This window comes from Glossina fuscipes, unplaced genomic scaffold (assembly GCF_014805625.2).
Source record: "Glossina fuscipes isolate IAEA_lab_2018 unplaced genomic scaffold, Yale_Gfus_2 128, whole genome shotgun sequence".
Taxonomy (NCBI): Eukaryota; Metazoa; Arthropoda; class Insecta; order Diptera; family Glossinidae; genus Glossina; species Glossina fuscipes.
Genome location: NW_023998471.1, coordinates 1,437,328 through 1,465,285, shown reverse-complemented (window position 1 = coordinate 1,465,285; position 27,958 = coordinate 1,437,328). Strand labels below are relative to the sequence as shown.

The following is a 27,958-nucleotide window of genomic DNA, read 5'->3' as shown; positions in this document are numbered from 1 at the left end:
AGCAGTACATAGAAAGCGAATAAATTAATTTAATGTTTTAATTTTAAAATATTTCTCATTAGTTTCAATTTTAATATACACGTCTATAATAAAGAAAATATTAGTTTGTTTTGGCAGTAAATCGCTTACAAGATAGAATTAACTTATCCCAATGGCGTTTCACGTTTTTTTTTAGCTTTTGTAAAGTTCCATTGTTTGTCTTACGCGGAAACCAGGAAATTTCGTTTGACGGGCTTTCTCCAACATCATCATATTTCGGGTATTTTCGTATTCCAAAACATTGGCTCCCAAAAATGAGCCAAAACTAAACTAAAACACATGTTAACGAATATTTTTCGAGGGTTTGTCAAGTAATTTACCGCTCCCGTGAAGAGAAAAGCCTTCGCTACGTTGCCCAACGACCTGGTTCACCTCCGGTAGCTTCGATAGGTTGAAATATTTGAACTTCGAAATTTGTTACTTTAGAGAGTAAAACAATGAGCGACCACTTGTAAGAATGTATTTGAAACAAAATATTGCCAAATGTAATTTTTTTCTTGACAGTACCTGGCATAGCTTAATTAAAATTTGAGGAGAGCAAATCTTATACACTCTGCTCTGCTCTTGGTGAGGTTAAAAAGGAATAGTATGTTATGCTGAAACTGGGCTGAATTACCAATCAGCAGCGCTACCGATAGCAACCGAACAATCACGTAATATTGGAGACCCCATTAGAATGGGACATGGAATGGAACAAGTAAGACAACAGCCCAACAACGTTCCTTGCCATGGCGCTCCCATGGTTCAAAGGTTGAAATTCAATCGAATTCTTCACGTTCACCAGACGGCCTGATGCCTTGTGGCAAATAAGTGGAATTGCCGTTGCCCACAGAAAGGTGAAGTTTCTTTCTCACTCGCGCTCGGAAACGCCGGCTTTCGATCTGGCGCTGAACGGTTAACTTATGGCCGAGTTATGCATGGTTCATTTCGTTAGTCACTGGGCATCGCGTATCTAAACTTTGCAGCATATACATAAAAGCTAATTAAATTTTAGAATTCTCATGTGCATAATTGGGTCTTTCCTTATACACTTTCAAAAGTATTAAACCGTATTTATCCAATAATCATCCACGATATGATCAAGCCAAGAAAACTTCATTTTTCGGTTAACGCTAACTTGTAACAAACAGATTGAGATCATATTTAGTGCTAACCAACTGTCCCTACACTCACAAGGGGAGATGAATGCATATTTTTTAAACTTTTAGTTAAAAAAGATTATATATTATATTTCAAGCACTTGTATGAATATAAGGAAAGAATTATCATTTTATTTTTGGAAATAGGGTAAAATCGAATGCCACGCCTATAAAAATTGTATAAAACTATTGAGGAGACGTACAAGGGGAGATGAATGCATATTTTTTATACATTTATATAAAAAAGATGATATATTATATTTCAAGCATTTGTATGAATATGTGCTATCAAGACCCCACAAATTCGGATATTTAAAGAACTGTTTGCTAAAAATAAGGTTTGGTATGAAGGCCATAATGTCCCCTATGCTCATCGATGCGAGATTAAGCGTATATATTCTCAATAATTTCCGTATACAAATTCCAACCATCTGAGAAAATACAAATTCCATACAATTGAGAATGTTTGAATAAATTTCTTTACATGTTTGTGGGACTTTAGAGAATAAGCGTATACAATTATCAAGATATTTGCATGTATTGTGGGACTTTAGAGAATAAACGCATATTCGTTCTCAATCATTCAACAGGTCTTTGTAAAAAAGCCATCGATGCGAGATTAAGCGTATATATTCTCGTTTCATTTAGTGGAAAAACAGAACAAAAAGAAGGAAAGAACATCTCTTCTTTGTTTAATAAAATCGGTAAAACAGATAACTAACATATGATATATGCGTACTTATCAGTTAGTTGTATGTGTTAAATTAAATTGAAAATCTGTTGTTTCCAATTGTTTAGAAATACTAAATGGATAAATAGTTCTAGTCTATGGAAAGAAGTAAGACGAACGTGGGTATAGAAGTTTATTTTCTTGCAGGATGGTAGGGCTTCCACAGGGGAGGTTAGTTAAGGAATTATTATTATTATAATAAAAAATCATTATTAAGCACGCAGGCAAAAAACAAAAACGAATACAAAAAGAAAAAGAAAGAAAAAGAAAACAACTTAAATGTAACACTCTTTCATGTTCATCAGATTATTAATTTCCATATAAATTGGCAAAATTGTCAAATTAAAGATATCTAATGAGATGCTGTTAGCTGCCACCAAATTAGATGACCGAGAGCACTGAGCAAGCATACTAACAAAATATGCAAAAAAAAAAAAACGAATAAACAACGAGTTAGAGAATCCGCATCGTATTACAAATGATTGTGGACATTTTATGCGATGCGTGTGAATGTCCAATTGCTACAAAGGAAAAACTTGTTTTCATATTGGCGTGCATTTATATATATTTATATGTATTTTGCTCTTCCAGTCCACCAGCACCACAGGTTAATGTATATTCGTTATATCATCTATTTTGCGTATTAGTCAAAGAGCCTCCGCATACTTACTACTACATTCCCGCCCTCTTGAAACCTGCCTCGTTTTGTGATCGAGAGATGTCCATAGAGCAAATGCTTAAGATGCACTAGAAAGAAGATATTCAAATATCGTTACTGTTGGGAGATTTGAAATCGCACTGGGCCAATGGAGAAGGTATTTAACTTCTTGCCCATTTTCGTGCCCGATAACAATTTGGATAAAAGATGATCTATTATTGCAATAAACATATTTCTTCAATATTATTTCACTGACTTAGCTTTGTTTGTTAATTTATATGAGAAGGATCCGAGATTCGTTTTAATGCGAATATTGATTGTTTTCTTGCTGTGTTCGTTATCATGAAACATCGCATCACATCACATGGCAAAAACACGAACGTTGCTTGTAAAGTCAATTTGAAAGCGTAATCTTTAGTGGTACAAGTGTATACCTTCCCATAGTTTTTCTTGTCTTTTTGTTTTTTTTAATTTTTTAAGGCCATATTGCTTGCTTTGCTTGAAAGCTTACATGGTTGGTTTACCACTTATGCTGACATGGATGTGCGCGCAGATACACATTTTTACGGAATAACAAGTGAGAAAGCTATTAAGACGAATCTTGGCTGACCATTAACTAGAAGCTGGAAAACTTGTAATGGATTACAAGCACAATTTAAACATCATTTTATAAGCTTTGAAGTAACTCAACCCAAGTGTAGAGTGGTAAGCAAAATATTTCAAGCTTGTGTTCATTATTCATTCTGTTCGTGGTTCACATTTTCTGCGTTTAGCTTCTTAAAGAAAAAAAAGAAAAGGATTGCATTTGTTGAGCTTAGAAGTGGGGTCTAACAGGGAAGCGAAAAGGAAAAGAAAAGTATACGAGAATTATTTTGTTAGCATTATCTTGAATAATGCTGAGGAGGTGCACGCAAAGTTGGGCATATCTATCTCTGTCTCTCTCTCTCTCTTTCTTTCTGATTGTAATTTTTGCAAATGAGACCATAATGTGTCAGGATTTTATTAGTAATAGTTTAACTTTTCGGTACGATTTTAAGACTTTAAGTGAATATATAGCGAAGAAGACTTGAAGACGCGCTTCTGTTTTCTCTCTTGCAAATTAATGTATAATCCCTACTTGACTTATAACGATATAACATATATAAAATTGAAGTCGCATACAGATAGCTTCTCACGGGTTATTATGCGAACGCATGTTGGCAGAAATGGAAGTTCAACAACGTTGCTTTAACTACAACAAGAAATGCTGGAAATTTAAAGTTCAAGACGAATAGTTTTGTGGCTCTAAGATTTTTAAATTTTATTAAGATAGGGGAATTTAAAATTAAAACAAAAAAAAAGCAAAGTTTTTAATTTGCTTTCACTTGAAATTGAATAAATTGAATAAATTGTCTATTTTACGAAGCGATGGCGAACCTTTTTTTTGGTCACCTTAAGTGAAAGATTATAAATTAAACAAAACAGAAATAAAAAAATTTTTCTACTTACATTTAATGAATTTCGATTTTCGGAACTGATGGCCTCGCCAGAAGTACTTGCACGCAGTTCAACAACGCAGTATTATAACCAAGTTTGAAATTGGATGCCTGTCACATTGTCCGTTGAACATGTTAGGTTTCGTATAAAAACAAAGGTATTTCCGAGAATCTTTACTTAATTCGAGCGATAGAGCTACTGAATCGTTACAGTTGATAAACAGTGGAAGCGGTCAAGATTTCTAAAACTTAAGCTTGGCTTAATGCCTTGCAGAATATCCATAATGGCTCCTTTGCTGGTGCTGGCAGCTGGGTGTAGTGCAGTATGATTACTTTAAGCCAAAATTTTTTTTACGTTTAAACAATTGACGCAATCAGAAGAAAAAACTGGTTCAATGTGCCACAAATTATGATATCGTAAATTTTGAGGATGGCCAGATTCTACTCTCTATAGCAAAAGTAGCCAAAGAAACATGACTAGTACTAAGCTTGAAAAGCTACCCTCTGCGCCGTACTCACCCGACATAGACACTGTGCGGGATGCAAAAAAATCGCTCGTTGTTTGAGCAGGCTATTGCTGCCAGAAAGGAATGAGCGACTAGGGACGGGTAATACTTTCATTGACAGGTAGCTACGAAGAGCGCAACTTTTCAATAGAAAACAAGTCTCCTTTTATCACATTTTCCTCTTGCAACTCAACTCACACATATTCAAGCATTTCCAAATCCGGGAAGAAAAGCATAAGTAACAATATATAATTTATCGCATTACAATCTCCTCCAATATCTTGTCAATAAAACTACTAACTACTGCTACAACTAACGTACTAAACATAGGACGATGATGTCCTTTAGTTGACATTGATTGAATTAACGATTTTTTATTCCTTTTCAATGAATAAATTGCGTCCACTTAAAAGTACATGGATCTGTAAGATGTGATGCATTGAAATCGAAAAGTTCTTCTCGACGTTCTTCAGGACGACAGTTTCGAAGTTTCTTACTACGTACTAAGAGTGGGGCATGAAATTATTAACATGTTTTGAGTTGAAAATGCATTTATTTTTCTTCAATGTTCCTTGAAAGGTTGCCCATTCCATAGAAGTGCTAGATAAGTTAAAGGTTCAAATAATGCGTGCTTTGTATTTATCACGTCTTTTATTTTTTGACAATTCATCTTCAAAAGCGGTTTTTCATTTCTTGAGAATTTCTCTTTCAAAAAGCACGGGGCCCAATTTTCCGATAATTTTTGAAATAAATTTTATATTTCTCATTAGGCGACAATTTGAAGAGATCTTTCTAAAGCCCTCGAGTTCTCCGATTCTAGAAACTTGCGGTAGAAATGTCTTGAACACTTAAGGTCTCCCACCACTTAACATGCCTGCAATTCATAGGCTTCGATTTCGCTATTTTATGGTAGGTCGTGTTTAAAATCCATCATACATTTAATTATTCGGCAATTCGTACCTCAATAGCGCCCAGGTCCTGATCAAAGATGCATGAAATCTTCCCAGTTTCCCATGGTATTGAGGATGTCTATAGTTTGTAACAAACCGATAATTCGCAACTATTTTCCATTTTCCGCCAATTTGTGTTTGAAATCCGTTATATCCTTTATTTCACCAAAAATCCCGGCTTCAGATGCTTGAGGCTTTCCTTTCATCTTCCACCCCTTTGGCGTGTTCTCGATATGTCGACAATTCGTATTTTAAGAACGTTACATTTTTCATTTTCGAACATATCGTGTTTCAAAAATTTCAAGATCTCGTTTCTCCGATAATTTACGCATGACGTTTCTGAAATTTCCTATCTTTCAACAGTTCACGTACTTGAAAGTTCTCAAGTTTTCCTCATGGCTCATGGCTCTTGAGTCAAGCTCTTAACTGTAAAGTAGATTCTAATTTGTCATTTGTAAACAAAGTGTTGTTCAGGTTTCTAAGATTTCCTACGGCTCCTTTCTTAGGTATCACGAATTTCCGATTTTTCTCATAAATTTCTCACCATCATGACAAATCATATTTCAGATCCCCATGATCATACGTTTGCTAGAAAATCGCAATTCAAATTGCGTCGGTTGTTTCCTTTCTTAGGGACTGTTCAATGCTCATCGTTCATCTCTCAGGTTCACAGTTGAGCGTGAAATCTCTCAGCCTTCTTGTTTCTCCGACAATGTATGCATCGGAATACTTAGGTTTTAAGTCTGCCATTTTCTGATCTAACGTACGATTCGTATCTTGCAAGTTCCCCAATATCCAGCAATTTGTGTAAGATCTCTTCCTGAGTCTCACATTTTGCAAGGCCATCTGTTTCCCAAGAAATCACAATTTAAATCGTTTAGCCTTTGCCAAACTACGAGAACTTGTTAGGAAAATCTCTAATGTTTTTTATTTCACGTGGTTTAAAGCTTCATTCGCGTGGTTTTGGCAATGGCGAAGCGCTTTTCATGAATATTTACCTTGCCGTAAGGCGAAAGCGTCGGAAACCCTACTCGAAGTCGCCAAAATTTGTTTGATTTATTGGTTGAATTGTTTGATACCATTTACAAGACTTGTTCTACAGGTGCTTTTTGAGTTTTTTTATGTGCGCATCAAATCAAATAACAATCTTAGTATACCCTCTTAACAATGGTTATTAAAGAAAACCGTCAAATGCACGAAACAAGGCATAGGGAACACGAAAAAGAGCTAAATATCTTTTGCAAAATTGAAAGAAAAGAAAAAAACAAAAAAAAAAAATTACTCTTATTGCTGGTTTCGCTGTTTGTCAGTCCTTAATCCAACGTGTTTGAGTATATGAGTGGGTCATCCTGTTTTAGTGTTTTAACCAGGCAAATCGAGAAAAGTAGCGAAAACGAGAAAAAAAAGAAAGAAAAAAAACAGGCTCATGTCGATTCGTGGTATCCATGAGATCTCTTAGACCACACAAATACAGGCACGCGTTTGCTGACAGAATAAAAATTGTTTTACTGGCGTTTAACGCGCGTGAACGAGGCGATACTGTTTGGCTCACATACACACAAACTATAGCAGCAAGCATCAAACAGACGGACAGACAGACAGACGCGGACCGACACTCTTTCCCATAAAACTAACGATTCATGATTGTTATGGTTAAGTATGGTATGTTTGTTGCGTGTGTACAGTTTTATGTTCTGCAAGTCCCACTTTATCAAAGAAGTTACTGACAGTACCTTCGCGTATATTTGTATATATATATATATATTATTGTATTTGTATGTATGTATTTCATGATACATAAATGGTTATAGATTATGTACATATATTTACGCGTATACAAAAACACACACACGCGCATGTATGCATGCATGTATGTATGTATGTGTACGTAGATGATATGTACATAGTTAACTGTCTAATATAACAGATTACTGTGTATCTTTAAATTCTTCGTACTTGTGTCACTTTTTTATGACTCATAGAAAGAAGTTTTTAATCGGTCACATTTCTGATGTAAGGTTACAAAATACATCTTTGCATCATTTTAATGTTCATTTGTTGGAAATAAAGAAACAAAAAAGAGTCAAGGTTGAGTTCAACGATTTCATTTGGGTCCACCAAATAGGAAAACCTTTGAGGATATCACCATACCTGCACCAAGCCTGTTCAGTTTCAATCGTTAGTACTATCAGTGGAGTCTTTTTTAAGAACAGCTATTACGAAGATTGGGAAATAATTCACAGCACTCTTTACAAAAATCCAATATAAAGGTTGGAATCACTTTTCATAGATAAATTCTATTTTGTTTACTATATGTGTCGAATTTCAATTCACATTTCCCATGACTCCCAGAGACCGTCTTATTAAAGATTTAGTTATAGAATTCATGAAGCTTGATTATATACTGCTCACTTTAAATTGTATTCTTCCGGTTAATTGCTGTCTGCTCTGGATCAGCTCTGAATAATGATATAGCATATCGAGATATAAACGGACGAACAAATGGACGCATCCAAGCCTGAATGAGAATATGGCGCCACCTGCTCTATAACATGTATGAGTCATTCTTTTTTGTAAGCGCGCACGGTGCAATATCCTCTGGAATATCGAATCTCTAAAGTTTATGCACGAAATGTTTGAACTTCGTTCAATTAGTAATGAAGAATTGATTCCGTTTGCAGTGGCCTTTGCTCTCTACTACCACGTGTGTGTGTGACGAAGGTGTCGTCTACAATAAGCTGACATCTAGGCAAAAGAATTAGTGCAACCAAGTATTGCTTACGATTGCTTAAAAGCAAGCCAGAAATTTACTGCGAATTGTTTTGCGATAAGCGAACAGAAAGAACGTTGACTTTTGCCCAGATAACTCACTTCGCTTTGGCGAAAGTTGTTACAGCTTAGATAGGAAAATTTGGATAAGACGCGTCTATCTTCTAGGGTGAACATTGCATTTTCCGACGAACCATTATACTCGGCTGCACAGCAACAATTTGAGCAGTAAAAGCTTCAGTTTCATAGAGGCCCATGTTATTCTGTTAAACGCGGAACGTAGTTGCACAAAATAGAAGAAGAGCTTTGGTTGCTTTCTTAATGTTCGCAAGGTTGCAAGCTTAATGTTCGCAAGTTACGTGAGCAGTAGTTGCAGTGAAAGCAAAATGTCACCATACCTACACCACGAACTTTTTTTATTTTTTAAATAGAATTTATTAAACCGAATAGAAATATTGATTATATTGGTTGACTACGTTCTGTAATTTTTCTACTAAAATCATTATGTTATCACAGCGGAATTTGGGGGATTTGTTTACGGAAACTTGTACAAAGCCATTTTCATGGCACTCTTTTAAAGAAAGCTTAAAGGAAGAACGTTAAGAGGAAGAAGAGGCAGAAAGGAAAGTAGTAAGGCGGGACATGGCTAGGGCTATGTGGTAAATCTATCGAAGCTTCCCAGCTCACCCAATTCACTCAACGTTTGCCATGATTTGGTGTTATCGTAAGGGAATGAAGAATTCTTTTCGTATTTTTTTTGCAAGAGGGCAAAGGTCGCCATTTGCCATTGACTATTGACTATTGTATGTTTACATTTTTGCTAAGGGATACGCATAAACGGAACAATACCACCATGAAGTCTCTCAAAAACGGCGACTTTCCGTTAAATTGAAATTAGAAGAGATTAAGTAATAAGAATAAGTGAAAACACTAAGAACTTGTCTTATGAAAATGATGAGGGCAAGCAAAATATAATAGTTTTGCTTTTTTTTAAAGACGCTTTACCTTTCAAAAATGAAAGAAAGTTTTCATTTCTTCCGCAGGAGCGCAGTTCATTTTACCTTAAATAAATGATTTTTCAAATCGAAAAGTCACGACTCATTATTACAAGTTTTAAACAGGAAATGCAATTTTTCGAGACATCAACTTTTTATTCGTAGGCCAGAGACACCCTTCGAATTCATTTTCCCTTTTTAACATTATATATAGCTTAAGATGTTTATATGGTCGAACTTAGCCAAACGTAAGGACAAAGTTAATTTACCCTATTATATGGCATTTGTGAAATCTCAACGATATGATATGCTATTAAACATGCATATATGCTCTGTAAACCATTGTAATGTGGAAAATATCCAAAAAAAAAAAAAAAAAAAAAAAACAGTTTGTCATTAAAACAAAGATAGGAATGTTATTACTATCAAAATAGCAATAGTGGCAGGAGAAAATAGTTTTTTTTTTCTTAAATACTTAAAGTTAGAAAAGGAGAAGGAAAAAAACAGAAGAATGAGAAGAAGCACAGGCATCAATAAAACTGCAGCAACATGCAGTTACAACACTAAAAAGACAACATTAAAGACATTTGTCAATGGTCGCAAGGCTTTTGATCTTAACACTTTGCCGATCTCATTATAAACCACAAGCCGCAAAACAATATATGCCAGGTATACGATGAGGCCATGCAATAATACTTGTTTAAACATAAGCACAAACAAACATACACAAACTCACAAGTATTATATAAACCTGTATGGCCACAAATTGGTCGACCGAAAAATAATGAAATCTACAATAAATCGTTTTCGATTTCGGTTGATGCGATTCCGCTTTGAGTCCAAGTATATCGCACATATATCGCATTGTTTGCAGGTCATATTTTGCTATTGAGCATTTTTATGACCTCATGTTGTGTTTGTTAGCAAACATAGCATACATTCATAAAAATTCTTAAAATAAAAAAAAATATATATATATATATATATATATGTAAAAAAATATTTTTGTTTTCTTTTCACTACAGTTTGAACGAAAGGTCAGAAAAAGTTGAACACTTTACAACCGGTATGAACTGGCGGAACGTCATCAATTTTTCAAGTTTATCAGTTGTGTTTAAATGAAACGATAAACAGAAACAAATATTTCGTCCTCACCCTTTTAATGACAAACCGTAGAAAGTTAATGAAAATTTTCGGAAATATTTCTTAACTAAACTATGCTTTGATCAAGACTCTCCAACAGAAAAGATATTCGCAAGGGATGGCGACGATATTTGATTTAAAAAAAATAGATTACATTTGACGTCAAAGTTTGCAATAAGTTACGTAAAAATAAATTTTAATTTTCACTTTACTTTTACGAGGAGTGGATGTAGTTCCTATATGTAGAGTAATATTTTTTTTGTTGTTAATCCTAAAGGTAAGCTTAAAATGAGGCTTTTTCAAAAATATTATATTTCTTTAGGTAATTTAGTGTATGTATATATAATTTGGAAAATGATGTCATTTCTTTTTATTTATTTATTTATTTGGATATGTACTCGGGAAACAATACAAAGCCGTTCAAACGCCAACTTAAAGTATTGGAGCAACTACAGCTAGTACACAGTATTAAAAATTAAACTAGAACAAGGTACACAAAAATAATAATAATTCAAACTTCAACATAAGAGAATAAAATATCCAATAAGCACAAAGGCAATAAATAAAGTGTATATCCTTTACTTTAAACAATAATTCCTTATATCCAATAAATTAACTAATTCTGTAAAAAAAAAACAAAAAATAACGGCTTACCGCTGACACTCTACAGTTAAAAACTAGTAGAGTAAACAAGAATATAGTCTACAGCAAGCAATTTGGCTCCGCAAAAAAGGTTCAAAACAATATTGAAATATTAAGCACTAAGTCCCCCCAGTGGTAGCATGACTTCTTTCTCCTACTCTCAAAATCAAATATATATATTTTTTTATTTAGCAAGTATATATGAAGGCATAATATGCAAGTATCCAAGGGATAGGATATTGCCAAGAACCTGGCGATGTGTTATTCTTGAACATAAATAGGGCTGGAGGCTAAGAATTGTTTTTTTTTTTTTCCTCCAAACATTATTTATAGTAAGCCATATTTTTTTAGTTTTCCTTTAATGAGTTTTTCCATATCCACCATAAGATTTCAAGTTCTTTTCGTTCGTTTTTAATTGACACTTTAACAAAACCGCAAAAATTTTCTTTCATTTTGTAATAAAAACTAAAAGGATAACAGAATTCGCCAATTTTTAAAGTTTGGTTTTATTAGTTCATGATCTTTTTATTTAAAAATGATTTCTTGTCAACGATCGCCACTGGACTTTGGTAAATTGGGAATTTCTCGACAACAATTTTCGGCGCTTTTTTATTCCATCAGAGATTGGAGATTACACGCTTCCTGAAATTTTCTCGCAATGAATTGATTTTGTCACAAAAAGCATCTCATGGTGCGCCATTTTGTTGAAGTTACACATCGTCTTAGTTAATCTCATCTAATTTTGACAGTAAGCGCAATCCTGTTTTCTTGTTCAAAAATGACCTGTTAAGCCCGCAAACCACGCCCAAAGGTCTTTTCAACGCTTGCATTGAAAATGTGCATGATTTGGTTGTCTTTTTGGTTTTGTGTGGTCGCAAATAAAGGCTAAGTTGGTTTAATTTTAGTGCTTACATCATTTGTTTTTTGTCACTTCGCGGTAAACTGTAACTTAGTAAAGACACGACCCATAAAAATGTGGACTAATTTCGGTGAATATTAAATGGCTTTGGGAAAGTGAAAGCTTTTTGAAACTATCGCAAAAATCCCAAAAATTTTAGTTTCATTATTAATACTCTTTGTAGGTGGGGTGAGAAAAAAAGGAGAAGAAAATTTCTTACAATCAAGGAGCTAAAGAGCATCAGTCGTGTTAATGAGTAAAATATAATAAATCATTATTAAATTAACTAAGTCTGTAGGGTAAATTGGGGAGCATCTGTAGTATTTCAGCGTAAGCAAGAGGAAGTCATAGCGACTAAAAGCATATGAGATGAGCCATTTCCTGTTTCAAATTATCTCTTCCAACGAGATATGCGATTTGCGTGTTTTGGGCAAAATGAAAAATATGAATTTTCGTAGGGCTCGTAAATCATCAGAGAAGAAGATAGTGTAGAACTAATCCACAGAAAAAAACCAACCTCTTGCAGTTCAAATAAATAGATTTACTTCATCTAAAAAGCGAGTAATTATTCGGTTTCATTTCGTTTTGTGGATAAAGGACATCATTTTCTTAGTCACTTTTTAATTAAATAAGTCGTTTCATTCATAATTATTATATATATTATTGCATATGAAAAGACAAAAAAAAGTATTTTTTCGAATGTCCCTAACGATATATATATGTATATGTACATGTATGTAAATAATTGCCGTACAGTAGCACCAAAGCGTATATTCAATATTCAATTGGTACAACAATATGTGAATGATCATCAAAACTACTACAAAAAGTACTATTTATTATATTTGTTACTCTTGGATACCTAAAGGAAGCAAATGAATAAAACTTAGTCGTAGAGATGCGTGCTAGTCGTCTCGGTCTATCTTGCACATGCGCTATGCGAACGTATAACGGAGAATGAGAAAATGAATTCACCACAATACGCTGATGTGTCGTTGTATTTGTGTGTGTAGTCCAATGAGAGACGCTAAATGCTAAACGGAGTATTTGTTAGATCGCAAAATGAATTTAGTTCATTCATTCACTCGTGTCAGCAACTAATGGGCATACTCTACGTATATTGTAATGCGGCGAAAGGATAAAAACAAGAAAATCGCTCTGTTGAGGAAATGTTAAGCACCTTTATTTTAGAATTATTTGTCAATCAGTCATCGTGTACAGCGGTTGTTATAAAGTTTCGTTCAGGCGAACGCACGCAACTAATAGAATCAATTATTGTGCTGCTTGCTGCTATCGAGTGCACGAATGAATGAATGCATTTCTTTGATAAATGGTTTATGCTTGATATTAATGATATTAAAATAGAATTGTTATCGATAATTGTGAAAATGAAACTTCGGGCGCATATAAACAAAACAAAAAAATGTTTATAGTGTAAATATTGAAAATAAATAAATAAATAACAAAGAGAAATATATATTACAAAAAAAAAAAAAATTAAAAAATAAATAAAGTTAAAAAAATAAAAACAATTAAAATGAAACAAAATCAACGAGTGCCTTGTCTCAATATTGAAATTGCGGAACATTTTTGTTCTGATTGCGATATTCGTTCAAATGTTAACAGCGAAATACGCGATACGTATGCGCGATCAAATTTTTACTATTTGTCAATATTATGTTGTTTGAAAAGAAAAACCATTTCATCTTATCTGCGTTACTCATTTCACATATTATTAATAATTTGTTTAATCACATCAGCTTTCGGGTGTGGTCCTGGTAGAAGTTTCGGTTTTAGCCATCGCAGAAATCTTAATTATCGCCCCAAGCCGTTAGTACAAAAAGAACATGTTCCGAACATACCTGAACAGACATTGGGCGCATCGGGAGTAAGTGAAGGCGCTATAAAGCGAGATTCGCCAAATTTTAAAAAATTAATTTGGGTTGAAAGTGATTATATAGTATTTAAGGATGAAGAAGGCACTGGAGCTGATCGTTTTATGTCCAGAGTAAGTTTATACTGTAAGTTATAACTATAAGCTATATTTTGCGAGACGCGGACGAACCGCATATATTAGATATAAGTGGATTCAGCGGATGCTTACCATACGAGCATTAATTGATGGTTGCGTGTTAATGATACGAGATCTTCTAACAAGTCAAGGATGAAGTTGAAGCGCTTAAGATTGAATTTTCTTTGATCGTTCTACATTGCACTCACCCTTCACGGTTGGCAATAATTTTAAAGAAATAACATTCAAATATGCCAGAATTAAAATTCTTTAGTTGCTGACGTGCTTGTGAGCTCAGAGGGATCATTCGTGCATAAAAAATTTTTTATAAATTATAAGGCTTAAGCAAATCCTCGTTTAGAAAGTAACAATGAAATATGAAAGGCATATAATGACTTCCCCCTGAATTGCAGCAATAAATCGACAAAGCCTACTTTTATACAAACAATACTCTCGCACCTTAGATTCAAGACTAAGCACATTTTTATTGAGTGGACGGAGTGACTGAAAAGAACGCTTCTCAAAATAAAATTTTTGCCCTAAAGAAAAACGCATTAAAGAACTCACTCGCTATGGACTACCGTTTAAGAACTACTATTTTAGTGCCTGAAGCCTTAGTTGGACAATTTTTCTGATTTTCTGCTATCTTTGTTTCTTTTCAATCATGCTCGCCTATCTTTCAACAGTGCTAATAATGTGACTACTGCAAGCAAAGGTTTTTGATATGTCCTTTGAAAGCGGGATTGATGATACTCAATGTAAATGAAGTTTGACTCAGACAGAATGGGCGTCATACCACACACCACAAGATTAATTTGTAGCGAGAGAAACTTGTTGGTCGAATAATTGCACCAAATGATGACAGGATATTTCCATCGAAAGGTTGTGATCTAACAATGCTGGGATTTTATTTTTGATGGCATAAAACGGACAAAGTTGGCGATGAATGGACAATGAGAGATCTAAAACTTTCAGATGAAATGTGGCTGTATGTTTATCTAGTAGCGACTTAAAAGCGGTAGAGCTTGCGGCAAGGGTCGCAATTGAGAGACCCTATGCTTTCCTGCAGCGCTGGACAATGTCTCGCTTTGGCCTTTGGTGCATATATGTGTTATCTGCATCAAATTTTGTTATTCTATTTTATGCACGTAAAATGATCCGGAAATAAATTATATGATATGATAATTTATTGCTTTGCCATTTTGTGCAGATACTTGTTGTTTACACCTAATTTTGTTGTCGTATTGTTTGGATTTAAATAGAGAGTAATGCAAATTAAACTTTTTTTACAATCGGATCCACCCTGTACGTCTAACATCATGACAGTCAGAAGTGATTGAGGAAGGTGATAGGGAGATGAGCGCTACCTAGTGAAACGTTGACTTTCTAGTCGCGAAATCCTATACTTTCTTGCAGCGAACAGGATACTATGATAACGTATAGCTTTAGCATCTTGTGCTGTGTTATGGATGTGTTATTTACCCATAACTTTTTTTACACGGCCGTGTATTATATTGAAAGTCGTGTATTTTTCCATATAGTGAAGAGCAAGATAATGATTATATGTTTGTTTGTGTGTGTCTGCTACATATATGTAAGTGTTACCTGCGTGAAATGCTGTTCTTGCACGATTCAAATTCAATTTTTTTTACACGATTTTATTTATTTACTGTTATTATTATTATTAATTTAGCCAGACAAATATATTTTACGATTAAAGTCTTAGAGCATTTATCATCTAAAAGCTATCGGCTTCGTTGAAAGCTCTACCGCACTTGAAATTTGAATCCACGACCATTGAGTGTTTAGTCGATATTCTTGACTTTCGGCCACCCAGGCGGATCGATTTGATTTAATTTGATCTCACTTATTGATTTAAATTCTATGCTCACTTATTCAAATGCTATCTTCTTGATATATATTTTGTTCAAGACAATACGTCGCCAATATTCGGACAAAGATTTCTAACTAGGTGTAGTGGAAGACAAGAATATAATGTAGTCGTCTTTTAAAGAAAGGACTTGGAAGTATCTTTACATGGTTGCTGAACAAGAATCAAAAAACTGGCTGCAGGGAAAGCGACATTTTTTCTTATATAATAATTGATTTGGCTTGATTCCAGACTAGTTCTGATTTATATTTAAATAAGTAGTCCCAAAGAATATTCTATAAGTTTGGATTTCTTCTATGCATTGTCACGATGTGTGATTGTAATTGATATTTATTTATTTATTTTTTTTTTTTCATAAAAAACGAAAAGTGTTTATTGTAAAGCATTCATTCTCTAATTAACAGCTGTTTTCGTGCTAAAAACAATTTGAAATATGCTTCGTAACTGTTGTTATTCCTATTCGAAGAAAACACTTGACAAGCAAAGCCTTATTACTCACTATTATCTATTATTTTAACAGATAAACGCTGGAGAGGAGGGCTTATTAGTAAAGAAAGACAAATTGAAGGCTTACGCAAAACGCTTTTTAAAGTATATATCAATCAATGTGTGCTTGGTGTTATCAAAGCCTCTCTAGAATTGAAGAAGTGAGAGAAGAAAAATTGAATTGTTTTAATTCATTTTAGGCTGAATTTTGTTTCGAAAATGGGTGCTTTAGATTGGCTTACAAACAAATCCAATATAGCTCCAGAGGGGCATATAAAAAGACTACGGACAACGGACTTTACCGGCTAACTCTGTAGGGCACAATGTGCACAAACGTCATACAAGCTTTATCTGTATCTTTAGTACGGTGAGTATGCGAAAATGTATTCGCAACAACATATTATAATGTAGTTTTCTTGATTGTCTGTAATTTGAAGTTTTTTTCATTGTAAAAGTGCAAGCACCAGACGTAGGCAGAGCGATTAGAAAACTGTAAATATATATTTATTGCTTATTTACCTAAACGAAATAATTAACAACATTATTTTTATATTGTCCGATGTTTATATTATACGCGCTAAGTAATAAAAGAGAGTTTTTGCTAAAATTAGTGAAGTTTGTATTTATCTTATCAATAAGTCTACAGTGTAAAGTTCAATAACCCACAACCAATGCCAATAAATCCTTCATAAGTACATTCTATGACTTTAGAAAATATGTATTCGTCTTATAAGACAACACATACATATACATGTATATCTATAGGTATATAATGTGCGTACACACACACATACGCATAATATATATATATATATATATATATATATATATATTTAAATATATATATATACTCATATATATACGTTTATATAGATATAAGAGTGGGAAGAATGCGCATATGCGTATAAAAACCAATGAGGCTGGAACAAATGCGTCATGCAAATGCAAACGCGTTTTGCAAATGGACAACCTCGCCCTGCTCTGGATAAAAGGAAAAGCCACAAACCGAACTGTTCGGCGCACAATAACCGGGAATATAATTGTAAAAGCATTTGTTGCATTGCTTGGCTTACTATGAACCAACAATCGAATTCGAGATCAAATCTTTATAAAATGCATTTTGCACCAACTCCTGTTAGGTGTACATTCAAACGCCAATCACAAGAGGAAGGAAAAAATTATTATATCTCTAAATTCTGTTAGTATATGTATGCGTGGAAGTACAAAGGAGTCATTACAAAAATGAAAATGAAACGCGTTCAGTAGGGACAGGACAATGTTTAACAAACTTTACCTTTACCTTGATTGTTATTTTCCGCCCAGTATGGATGCTGTTGGTACATTGTCAAGGTCGCACAAGTCGCAAATCGTTTCTAATTTGGTAGCTTGGTGAAATATTTTCTTAAAGCATTCGTTTTGGACGATTAAAGATTGTGTCGAGGTCAACAGTTCAGATGTAAAGAAATAAAAATCTAGTCTTTTATGAGTTACAGATGCAGTAGCATTTTTTATACGCTACTACTACTACTACTACTACTACTACCACTACTATTGCTACTACTAGTACTACGGAACATAATATATACCGTTTAGTTATCCTTCAGTCTGGGCATATGCTTTATTATTGAAACAACAACAATAAGCAGCAATAAGCAATTAAGATTGCCTACAACCTTTGAAATCGTAAGCATGATAATTAAAAGAATGTCGCTTTAGTGTCGCAATTTTCACGTACTTCTAAGATAATTACGACTGATCACTTAGTAGCCATAATAGTAAACAAAAAAAAAAAGGCGGGAATTAAAGATTACAGGCAGCCTTCTAGACGTAAATGGCAAATTGAGAAGGTCATCATCTTGTCTTTAATATTCACAAGGAAATCGTTCAAGTATATAAAAATTTTATTGAGTTGATAGAGCGTGATTAATGAAATTATATTTTTCATTAAGGGCACAGATATGAATTTTTTCTTAAATGGCACGCCGTTCCTAACTAACTGAACTTCATCTTTGAGAAAATATTTCGTTTGTATTTTGATCAAAGTGCAGGTCAAAGACCATTGTGTCCTTCTATCTTGGTTTATGTTGGTTTGTCACCAGTTAAGGGTAGATTTACGTATTGCTCGTTAAAGAGTCCGTCAGTGAACTTCTTTCTTAGAAATGAATTCTATTATTCGGAAAAACACATGTGATACATCTACAAGTCTTTCTATTTGTTTCACAAGGACGCCTTAGGGATATACAGACTGTTCTCAGGGATGTGTAGATTTCAAAAATATAAATCATAAATCCGGATACGTCAATCTAGAGTAGAGCTTGTAAACGTGCAGAGGAACTTTACGGCTTGCAGCCGTAGTACGTTCTTTAAATCTTAGATTTTTCATCTCTCTCTCTCTCTCTGTCTTTTGAGATCTAGTTGGGCTGTTTCGTGAGATCAGACGCAATTATCGTATTCGAACGCAAAATTTGGAATCCCTAACAATAATTGCTGGAATGAATATTGGAATACGACAAAAAGGAAGAATATCGAATATAATACCCGACATTACCTTAAATGTAAATATGCCTTTAAGGCTTGAAACTTGTCCGTGCGTCCATTTGCTCACACATTTTGCAACTTACAAAACCGAACACAAGAAGTTAAAACCTAACGATCGCTCATTACATGAAATTAGATTTAAAAATAGGGATGATTTGCTTATGACAATTTTTGGGCTGTGGTGGTGCGCACTCTATCTTATAGCTAAGCGTGGTCGACGTTATCTGGGTTTTAGAATAACCCTGGAAATTTATATCATGTATCCGTTGTAGTTTATGGGTAGCAAGTAAAAAACGTGGAAAGCGAAGGTTTTATTATAAAGACCAGTGAGTCTTGTAATCGTGTCTTTTGACCACTTTGGATCATTTTCCAATTCTTTCACAAACATCTAGCCGACATCTTTATTTACGCTACCAAGATAATGATTACCCCAGATACTACTCAGTTAGGTAGTTGGAAAGACGGAGAGACGGACAGGCGGACATGCTTAAGTGAAATGTCGTGAAATAAAGGTGCAATACTAACATCATCTTGACCAAAGCGACCTAAAATTGGCTCATATATGATATAAAGAAGAAAGCTATTGGATTAAAGTGCACAAATCGTAACACAGCTCAGGATCGCTAACAAAATGGGAAAACGCTTTGTTTTTCGTGGAATAGGAAGTTACTGCCATTTGGTCACAGACGCTTAATTCGCTACCCTATTAACAAGAATTAAGATGCCATGAATGTCTCGAATTGGTCAGTAGGAACGACCCCATTGTTCACTGCGGCAATTTCATTACTGAAAACTTTAAATATAATCACTGCATAGCTCGAGTCTTTTCCCATGCGACCATCGCTTCCTTTACTCTTTGGAGAACTCTTTAAACATTGGGAAGCTGATTGGAAAAGGGGCTTGTGGAAATTACTTGGTTTAGTTTTTCGCCCAAAATCCCATAAGTTCTATGGTAATAGCATAATGGGTTTACCACGAAAACGGGCTAATAATAATATCGAACAAAATGGCATATATTCGATATAATCAGTTAACTGTGCCTTGGCCTCATTAGCGAGTGCACAGAGTTGGCCAAAATATAATGAAAATATTTACTAAGATATATTATTTATACTTATAGTCAATACTTACTTATCATGATCAAATTTTATGAGGAAATCTGACAAGTACGGAAGGACAGACATATACATACTACTGGTTAATAAGGAGTAAGAAGAATGTGTGTGGTTGCAACTTAATGGAAAAACGCTACGAATTTTCTCATAATAGCAATAATAGAGAGTGGCGCACAATTACTCTGAAACTGGAATATATGAAGATTGAATATTTTTTGAAAATACAAAATTTTGATTGGTGTTGAGGGGGGAGAGCAAAGAAGTTGAATGATTTTCTTCATTTTCCAATTATAAATTTCCTGGGAATAAATATTTCAAAAAATTAAAAAAAAAAAAAAACGATAATTCTTAATTAAACATTATTAGGTAATTAATAAAGAAAATTTAATATATCTATGAAGCAACAAATACCGGCTAATGCCAATGCACGCATGCGTACGCGTATGTAATCTGATATTGTAACAGTTTTTATGATTTTTATTTGTTTATTTCGCCAGTCAGTCAACTATGTGCAGAGATATTTGAATTAATGCGAAGCAAACTCCAATAAAAGAACTAAAAAAAGGAAAAAAAAAAACAAATCTAACAATTCATTCCATTAGGTGAACCCCTTATGTGTGCATACAAATGTCGACAGAATTAACCATGAATTGAGTGAGGAAAGACGATGTTAAGCTTGATGATGAGATGGTATTCATAATTTATAAACACACGAAATATAAATAAGGTTCAGAGATTGAAATTTTTATTTATTTTTTTTCTTTTTGATCAACTAAATGACTACGATTTCTGCATCAGATATTCACATCCCATCGAACTGAGTAAAACCGTGTGTGGGAATTCACAAAAAAACAGTCGATGTGCGAGACTTGAAGTTTATAAACTAATATAAACGCCGTCTTATGAGTATTAGCTAAAGGAAGAGCCAGCGAACAATGCTTATAATAATATAATGACGATATGATATCATAAAAGCATACAAATCGCCCAAGTTCATCAATGTCAATAAAGTTTCTATCAATCCAGTCAGCTTATGAATATTTTCAAATCATTTCGAAGGAATTAAACAATATCACGGTCATTGGCGACAACAACGGGTAAATAGCTGTAAAACTATGCATTTATGATACACATGTGTGTGATGTTATTAAAAAATTAAATATATATATATATATATTCGTTCAAAATTGTTCGTCTTTTTTCGCTTTGATAACTTGATACTTTTTTTTTTTTGCAATTTATAAATATATTCCCCTGTATCTTCCACCTTAGAGCTTAGCGTCGATTTTCGAAATTTAATTTTTATTTTTTTTTTTTATATATATATATATGTTTGCTTACACACAAACAAAGGATTTTATTGGGGTTTTCATCTATCCTATCACATTACATATTTAAATTTCACAAACATTTAGTGGTTTTTCTAATTTGTTTATTCTCCTTGGAACACATTAGGAATACAATTTTACCATCCATCTCGTTAGTTGGAAAGATATCAGCATATTAATGTATTCATCGTATTTGTAAGATTGCACATTTATTCAGAGCATATTCGAGAGAGAAAAGAGAGATAATAAGCATAAAGACCTATTACGTTGGCAAAAGTTATTTACTTTCTCTAAAGCGGTTTGAACAAACGCGAAAAAAAGCATATTGATCGAGAATGTTGGGTCATCTGTGCGCTTTGTCACAAGGCGTTTCTTTCGTCCACAAATGGCATTTTCCCAAATAAGTAGAAACCATACTGTGCTCCACACTTTTCCAGCCATCCACGGCTAAGCTTCGCTTCGCAGATACAAGTTCCCATTTCATTAATTTCAACAACTATTTAACCTGAACTTTAAAAACACGCACAGGACATCTTCGGCTATCCAAAATTTTCGTTGCCCAACGGCCTTAAAGACTACTCTGAAGGTAACAAAGAAGGGTTTAAAAGTTTGCGTTAGAGCTTGAAGTTAACGCTTTGTTTCTTTTCCATTGTTACACCACATCACCGCATCAACTCCATTATTATTTGCAACGTATCGATGAGTGAATGCCTTATACCTATTAGTAAAAAGTCAGTAAACGACATGTCTCTCGAACCTTAGGCACTTTGCAGAATGTATCGTCATATTCTACACGACTTGGATATATTAACTTTATGCGAATGTATAGAAAAAACCCAAAGGCAATTGAGATAGACTCATTTTTTATTATCACTTTCTGAATCGATCTAAGTTTGTCCGTGCGTCCACCGTTTAAGGTTTGTACATGTATGCTTGTGTTCAATCTATAGATTGCAATTTTTGAGATATTTTGATGAAGTTTGCTACATAGACGTATTTTCACCTAATGGGCTGAAATGAAATGAATTGAGAATGAATCGGATCTGGCCACTTAATAAATAACGCGTTACTTTGAAAAGTTGTTATATGGAGAACTCGTTTCGTAGGGAGTAGGGTATTTAATGGCGGGCCGTGGTCTGTCTTTCTATCAAAACATACCTATATCGTTTGAAGAAATGACAGAAGCCTTTACTAAATTCACAATTAAAAGCACAAAAGATAAAGTGATTTTCATACGTTTATCTTAATTGATGGGGAACCGAAAATTCGCTTTATGATAAATATTGTTTTCTTATTTATTGCATGCACTACCTAGTACGGTGAGTATGTTAAAAGACATGAAACACAACACCCCGGCTTTACCAGTATATTTATCGGTCCCTCATTAAAACCTCTCTCTACAAGGACGATATTTATTATAAAATCAAGCGAAGCGATTTTCTATGGAAGCCGCCACTAACAGTTAAAAATGTTGAAATGTCACACAATACCTATAATTCGGGAATATTTTATATTAATACTTTTCAATTTTCATCGGCAATGACTTAAAAGAATCGTGAACAATTAACAACCCACATAAGCATTCTTCAATATATCTTTGAACTGATGGGTATGCAAAATTCGGCTTAAAGCGACTTGCATTTATCTGCTATCTCGTATCTTGACTCATTACTCATCATCATCAACTTTGTCATAAAACATTCACTCAACCACGAATTCAAGGGATTATGGCGCTTATCGGGCTTTTTTCTCTTTTTTTTTTCTTTTGGTGTACATGTCAGATTTTAATGACTGAACCATACAACACTTCAAGTGAGTGAAAAAAGAAAAAAAGAAAAGAAAAAGAGAAGCATCATAAGAGATTTAATTTGAGATTTGATGCAAATTAATTGGCTTTAATTAATAATAGTAAAAATAAGGTTATGCTTCCCATAAGATATAGCAGATATGGAGCCATAATGTTCAAGTATAACCGATATAAAGGTGTAAAAGCGAACTTACCAGAAGGCTTTTCATTTTTGTTCATTTTTTTCTTTTTTGAAGCATTACTTAAAATGCGAGAAAAAACGCAGAGTATGGAAAAAATGTTTACTTTCATGACAGATTGATGTGTGTGTGTTTGTTTATGCGCGCGTGTGTTAAGTTTGCCACACAAACATATTCAGAAGAAACGTTATGTTCTTTGCATATGTTTTTGTTCGTCAATCGGGTTATAAGGAAATTCGTGTAATCACGTCCGTCATTAGGTGAACATTCATATATATGTGTGTGTAAGTGAACTGTTTCTGACGCTGGTATAAACGCAACGAATGTCACATCATACGCGATTTTTATTGAAAAGAGAGTCAAAAAAAAGAAGAAATTAGATATAAAACCAATAAAACGATTACAAGTGGTTTGAGAGAACACAAAAAAAAAAAGGAAAAATAAGTAAATAAATAAGAAAAGGGAAATATTCGTACTTAAGAAACGGAATGAGAAAGCCTTCATTTGTTTATTATTATAAACTGTTTATCGGTATTAGCTTTCTTGTTTAGTAAACAAAACCCTTCTTAAGTACCGATCGTGTTTGTATTATTGCAGTTGTTGTCGTTCGTTTAAGCTTTTAAAAAATATATATTTCTGGGAATTAAACAAATTATTAAAATTTTATAGCTACGCCTTGAAGAATTCAAATAAAATATGTATTTATACAAATCGAACTTTGAACACCCTCCCGATTTAATTAAAGCTCCAATGTAATCACATTCCATGTAGACATACAACATATGAGTCAACTTTCTACTTTTGATTTGATTGAATCTTTGCCACCTTGGGAAAGTCAACTGCAGAGATCAAAGAACTATTAATAATTGGAATGAATCAAACCGTGATGCATCATAAATTCATTAACTTGATTAACGTAATCAGATCGTACATTACCGGACGCACATAATATGTTGTTTTGATCGCGAGCAAGATCGATGTAATATTGGGTGTGCAGCCAGGTAGACATTTTGGTCCTTCTTTTCTGTTTTTTTATGTCCTATCTTCCTACATAAAAACTTTAAATGTCTGAATGTTTAGGAACGATGTCAAGATCGTTCATTCATTTGTCTTAATGTTCCAAGACGATCTCGCTGAGTTGTCGAGTTAACGTGCAAGCATAATGCTATGACTCTAAATCGGGGCAAATTGAAAAAGTTATTACTAACTAAGTATATCCCGATTACTGTCAATTGCTATTTAGACTGACAATTTTGCCTTCTTCAGCGATTTGAGTGTGGCTTATCGATTCCAAATTGGGCTTGCATTTGCAGATGCTTTCTGTGGCAAATAAGTGTAAATGTATGCTTAGTTTTGTTAAACGTTGTTCGCAGTAATTTCTTGACCCTTACGTCAGTAAAAATATGTAGGTTGCACTAACAAGACCCCTTCTTAAATATGCATTGATTGTAGGGCACCAATTTCAACCTATTGAATCTCTTCAGAGGACTTTTTTAAGGTTTGCGCTGCGGGTTTTGGGTTAGGATCCCCAACGAATGTCACTTCCCTATGATAGCCGTCTGAAAGTTATTAATTTGCCATCCCTTCTGGAAGCACGTTCTTGCTTTGGTATCCTTTACTATTGAGCCGTTTAGTGGTGAAGTGAATTCAACGGCTTACTTACTGGATTGAACATAAGTGTTCCGTCTTAAGCTAATAGGGATTATGTTCTTATTAAGTTATCCCATCCATTGAGAATTATGGACTCTAATTTCAATAAGTCCTATCATTTGTATGACGGTTCCTCGACTTCCGTAAATCATATCAGCCCTAGCTGTATCCAGTTAATCTTCCCCATGAGTTGGTATAGAGGTTTGCAACACTATTTCAATGATCCATATCCAACAAAACTAATAGCTGCACTATCTGCAATGAGAGGGAAACTTTTGCGATTAAATCGCACACAAAGACACGTATTAAAGTAACAGACTCTGCACTCTGCAAACACCAAGCAGTCGAAGATGTACTTCACTTTATTACCTGTTACTCGATAATGGAGGAAATTACGAACGCCTTCGGTGAAAACGAAATTAAGAACTATTTTGAAAGGTCAGGATTGGAGCCTGCTGGTTACTTATGTACAAAAAGGAATGGAAGACAGAAATTTTATCTAATGTATGTGTAACATACGCGAGACTTTCTTTTAAGACTTTGCATAAATTTCATTTTGTGTATTTTAATATGGCTGAAGGCATTAACTAGAGTCGTTTAAGCAATTTATACAACTTTTTCTGCAATAACTGCATGTGGCTTGATTGGCTTAGAATTCTATATTGATCGAAAACGCCTACAAGTACATACACAGTGCTTATGACAAGAGCAGCACATCTTGAGAGCATCCACGGATTTCTTTTAAAATTACTTCATTGCTGATGTTCCGGACGCTAACGTAAGTTAAAAAAAAATATATATATTCAGAGTGTCGAACGATGCAGACAACTGCCTAGGTTTCTTAAAGTGGTGCATGAAAATCTGCACCAATTACACCACTCATATACGGCCAAAATCAGACTGTAACTCGCATGTGCTGACGGGAGCACTCAAATGCTGTTTGGAGACCCTCGACCGCATCGAACGAATGGCTTGATATGCTCAATCGGCGACGTAATCTGTGATGTGTGCTGCTTATGTATGGGTACGTTCAGGGCAAGGGCTCTACAGGGACCAAGAGCTGTGTTCATCAAATAGAGACTTTGCCCGGACCACAAGGTATTTTCAACGTCCCCACCACCTCATCCTGGAATTGCTTGCTTATCGCACGACACGCTGCGGCGACTCGTTGTTCTTCAATTGCACTGTCCGCTCCTACCAGCAGTGATCGTCCCCGCCGCGACTAATGTTTCCGCTTTTAATTCAAGCATACACAAGCATTAGTCGCTCTTTCCATTCCTCTCCACCTATAACCCTTCCCTGGCCTGCTTCAAGCCTATGTAAACTATTGTCAGAAGATATCCTCCGCGAAAAAGTTTGCTACAAACTTAGAAGGACTATCCTTATAAAAATCAAAATGCTTGTTGCTCTTACATTGAATATGTCAAAGATCAAAAATTTAAATTCATATCCGAAATCCTAAGTGAATCTTTGAGTGTTATATTGTTTCACATGACACCTACAGGACTGCTATACGGGTAAATGTAATTTGATTCCGCTAAATTTCAAGTTTACGGTGAATACTTAAATGTTCTGAGAAGACTGAATATCCTCAGTGCTGAAGAAAGGAACAAAAGAAAAGACAGATGGATAAATAAGTGTAATGGGACATAATGGCCTATCACCTTTTTTTTTTATTTTGCCAGAAATAAAAAGCGAATTAGGATGAGTTGAATGTGAAGAACAATTGCATATGCATTAGATGCACAGATAACTCCTCTTTACTTAACTCTATTCTTTCATCGGTGCTCCTGCACCGGTGAAACACTGCCATTTGTCCACAAAAAAATATGTTACGAATTAATCAAGTGCCCACTCGATAAGTGTGCCAAGTATTCAATCCATTCTCGTCTCAACTGAAACTTTCGCAAACTTTCGTTACGTTCCTCTTTATTACTTAACTTTTTCTTATCGGTATTGTAACATTATCAAGCGAAGACTTGAGTATTATTCATTGAACGGTCTCACAACGGAGACATCTAATTGCTGGAGTTTGCCCAAAATATTTGTCGTGAGCTAATCGCAGGCGAATCCCTTTAAATAATAAATAAGTAAATAATTCTGCCCTTCACTAACCGACTAATGGTCGTTTTGTCCTTTTCGATCATTAAATTTCACTTCTTCACACGCGGTCGTTATGAAGCATGGCCCGCCCTTCATAATTATTTCAGCGATTGAAAAGTATTTTTAGCATTTTCACATAACGATTATTGAAGCGTGAATTTTCTCATGAATAAATAAACAGCAAATAATAACAAATGTAAACGTCAAAGGGGACTAAAGAAGATGTTATAAGCTTGAGAAGACGTAAAATAAAATGTGGCGATTCTGTGAAAAGATTTTCCAATTTCATTGTTACTCGTAACAAAGAACGTCAGGAAAAGCCAAAAATCATAAAATGGAGACAATGTGGCAAAGTGTTCTTTACTTTTTTTTCGTCTATATTCCTTATGTTTATGCCGTACAATATTTATGGTGTGGCGTATAGGGATGTATGCAACACCCAGAAGGACGTGCGATAAATCTACCTTTTGTTATACTGATGGATCCAGGTTCACTTTTCGAATGGATCTAAGTTCGTCTGTCCGTCTTGTTTTTTTATGTTCAAGCTCCATGTTGCAATTTTTCGACTTGTTTTGGCCCAAGACAAATGCTGTTGAAATTGGCTCGACTCGGACCATTTTTTCTACCACTTCCCCACTTAACTTCTTATTTTGAAAGCTTGTTACCTGCATAACTGCACTGTGTACGGTATTTAATCGTGCGCGATGGACCGCTGTTTTACTTTATATTTTCTTGTGCAAATGCCTTCCGAGAGGAGCACAGATGAGACGATTTGCAAATAGGCAGGTTTGCGAAAGCTGTGATTCCGTCCACTTTGATTTCAATCCAAACATCTATCCGCGCCATTTATCCCTGGACCCTGTGCCACAAATGTGGTAAAGCATTTAATATTACATTTCAAAAAAT

The 27,958-nt window shown here is 34.4% G+C and overlaps 1 protein-coding gene and 1 long non-coding RNA gene across 5 annotated transcripts in view; one reads left to right on the top strand and one right to left on the bottom strand.

Moving 5' to 3' along the window:
• Position 1: 1 nt before the first annotated feature.
• LOC119640820 lies at positions 2–27,958 on the bottom strand. Of its 4 annotated transcripts, XR_005247748.1 has the most exons (4): positions 27,718–27,958; positions 547–991; positions 360–487; positions 2–309 (listed from the first exon to the last, which is right to left on the bottom strand). It is a non-coding gene; the product is annotated as an uncharacterized LOC119640820 (long non-coding RNA). The 4 variants fall into 4 exon arrangements; XR_005247745.1 differs by lacking the exon at positions 27,718–27,958 and having other exon boundaries at positions 547–1,257; XR_005247746.1 differs by lacking the exon at positions 27,718–27,958 and having other exon boundaries at positions 2–304; positions 547–1,257.
• Positions 13,439–27,958, top strand: part of LOC119640819 (protein hedgehog) — a 37,189-nt gene continuing 22,669 nt past the window's right edge. The window contains exon 1 of the mRNA XM_038039069.1: positions 13,439–13,952. Coding sequence (XP_037894997.1) covers positions 13,482–13,952 — 471 coding nt within the window. The 5' untranslated portion in view covers positions 13,439–13,481. The remainder of the gene's footprint in view (positions 13,953–27,958) is intronic.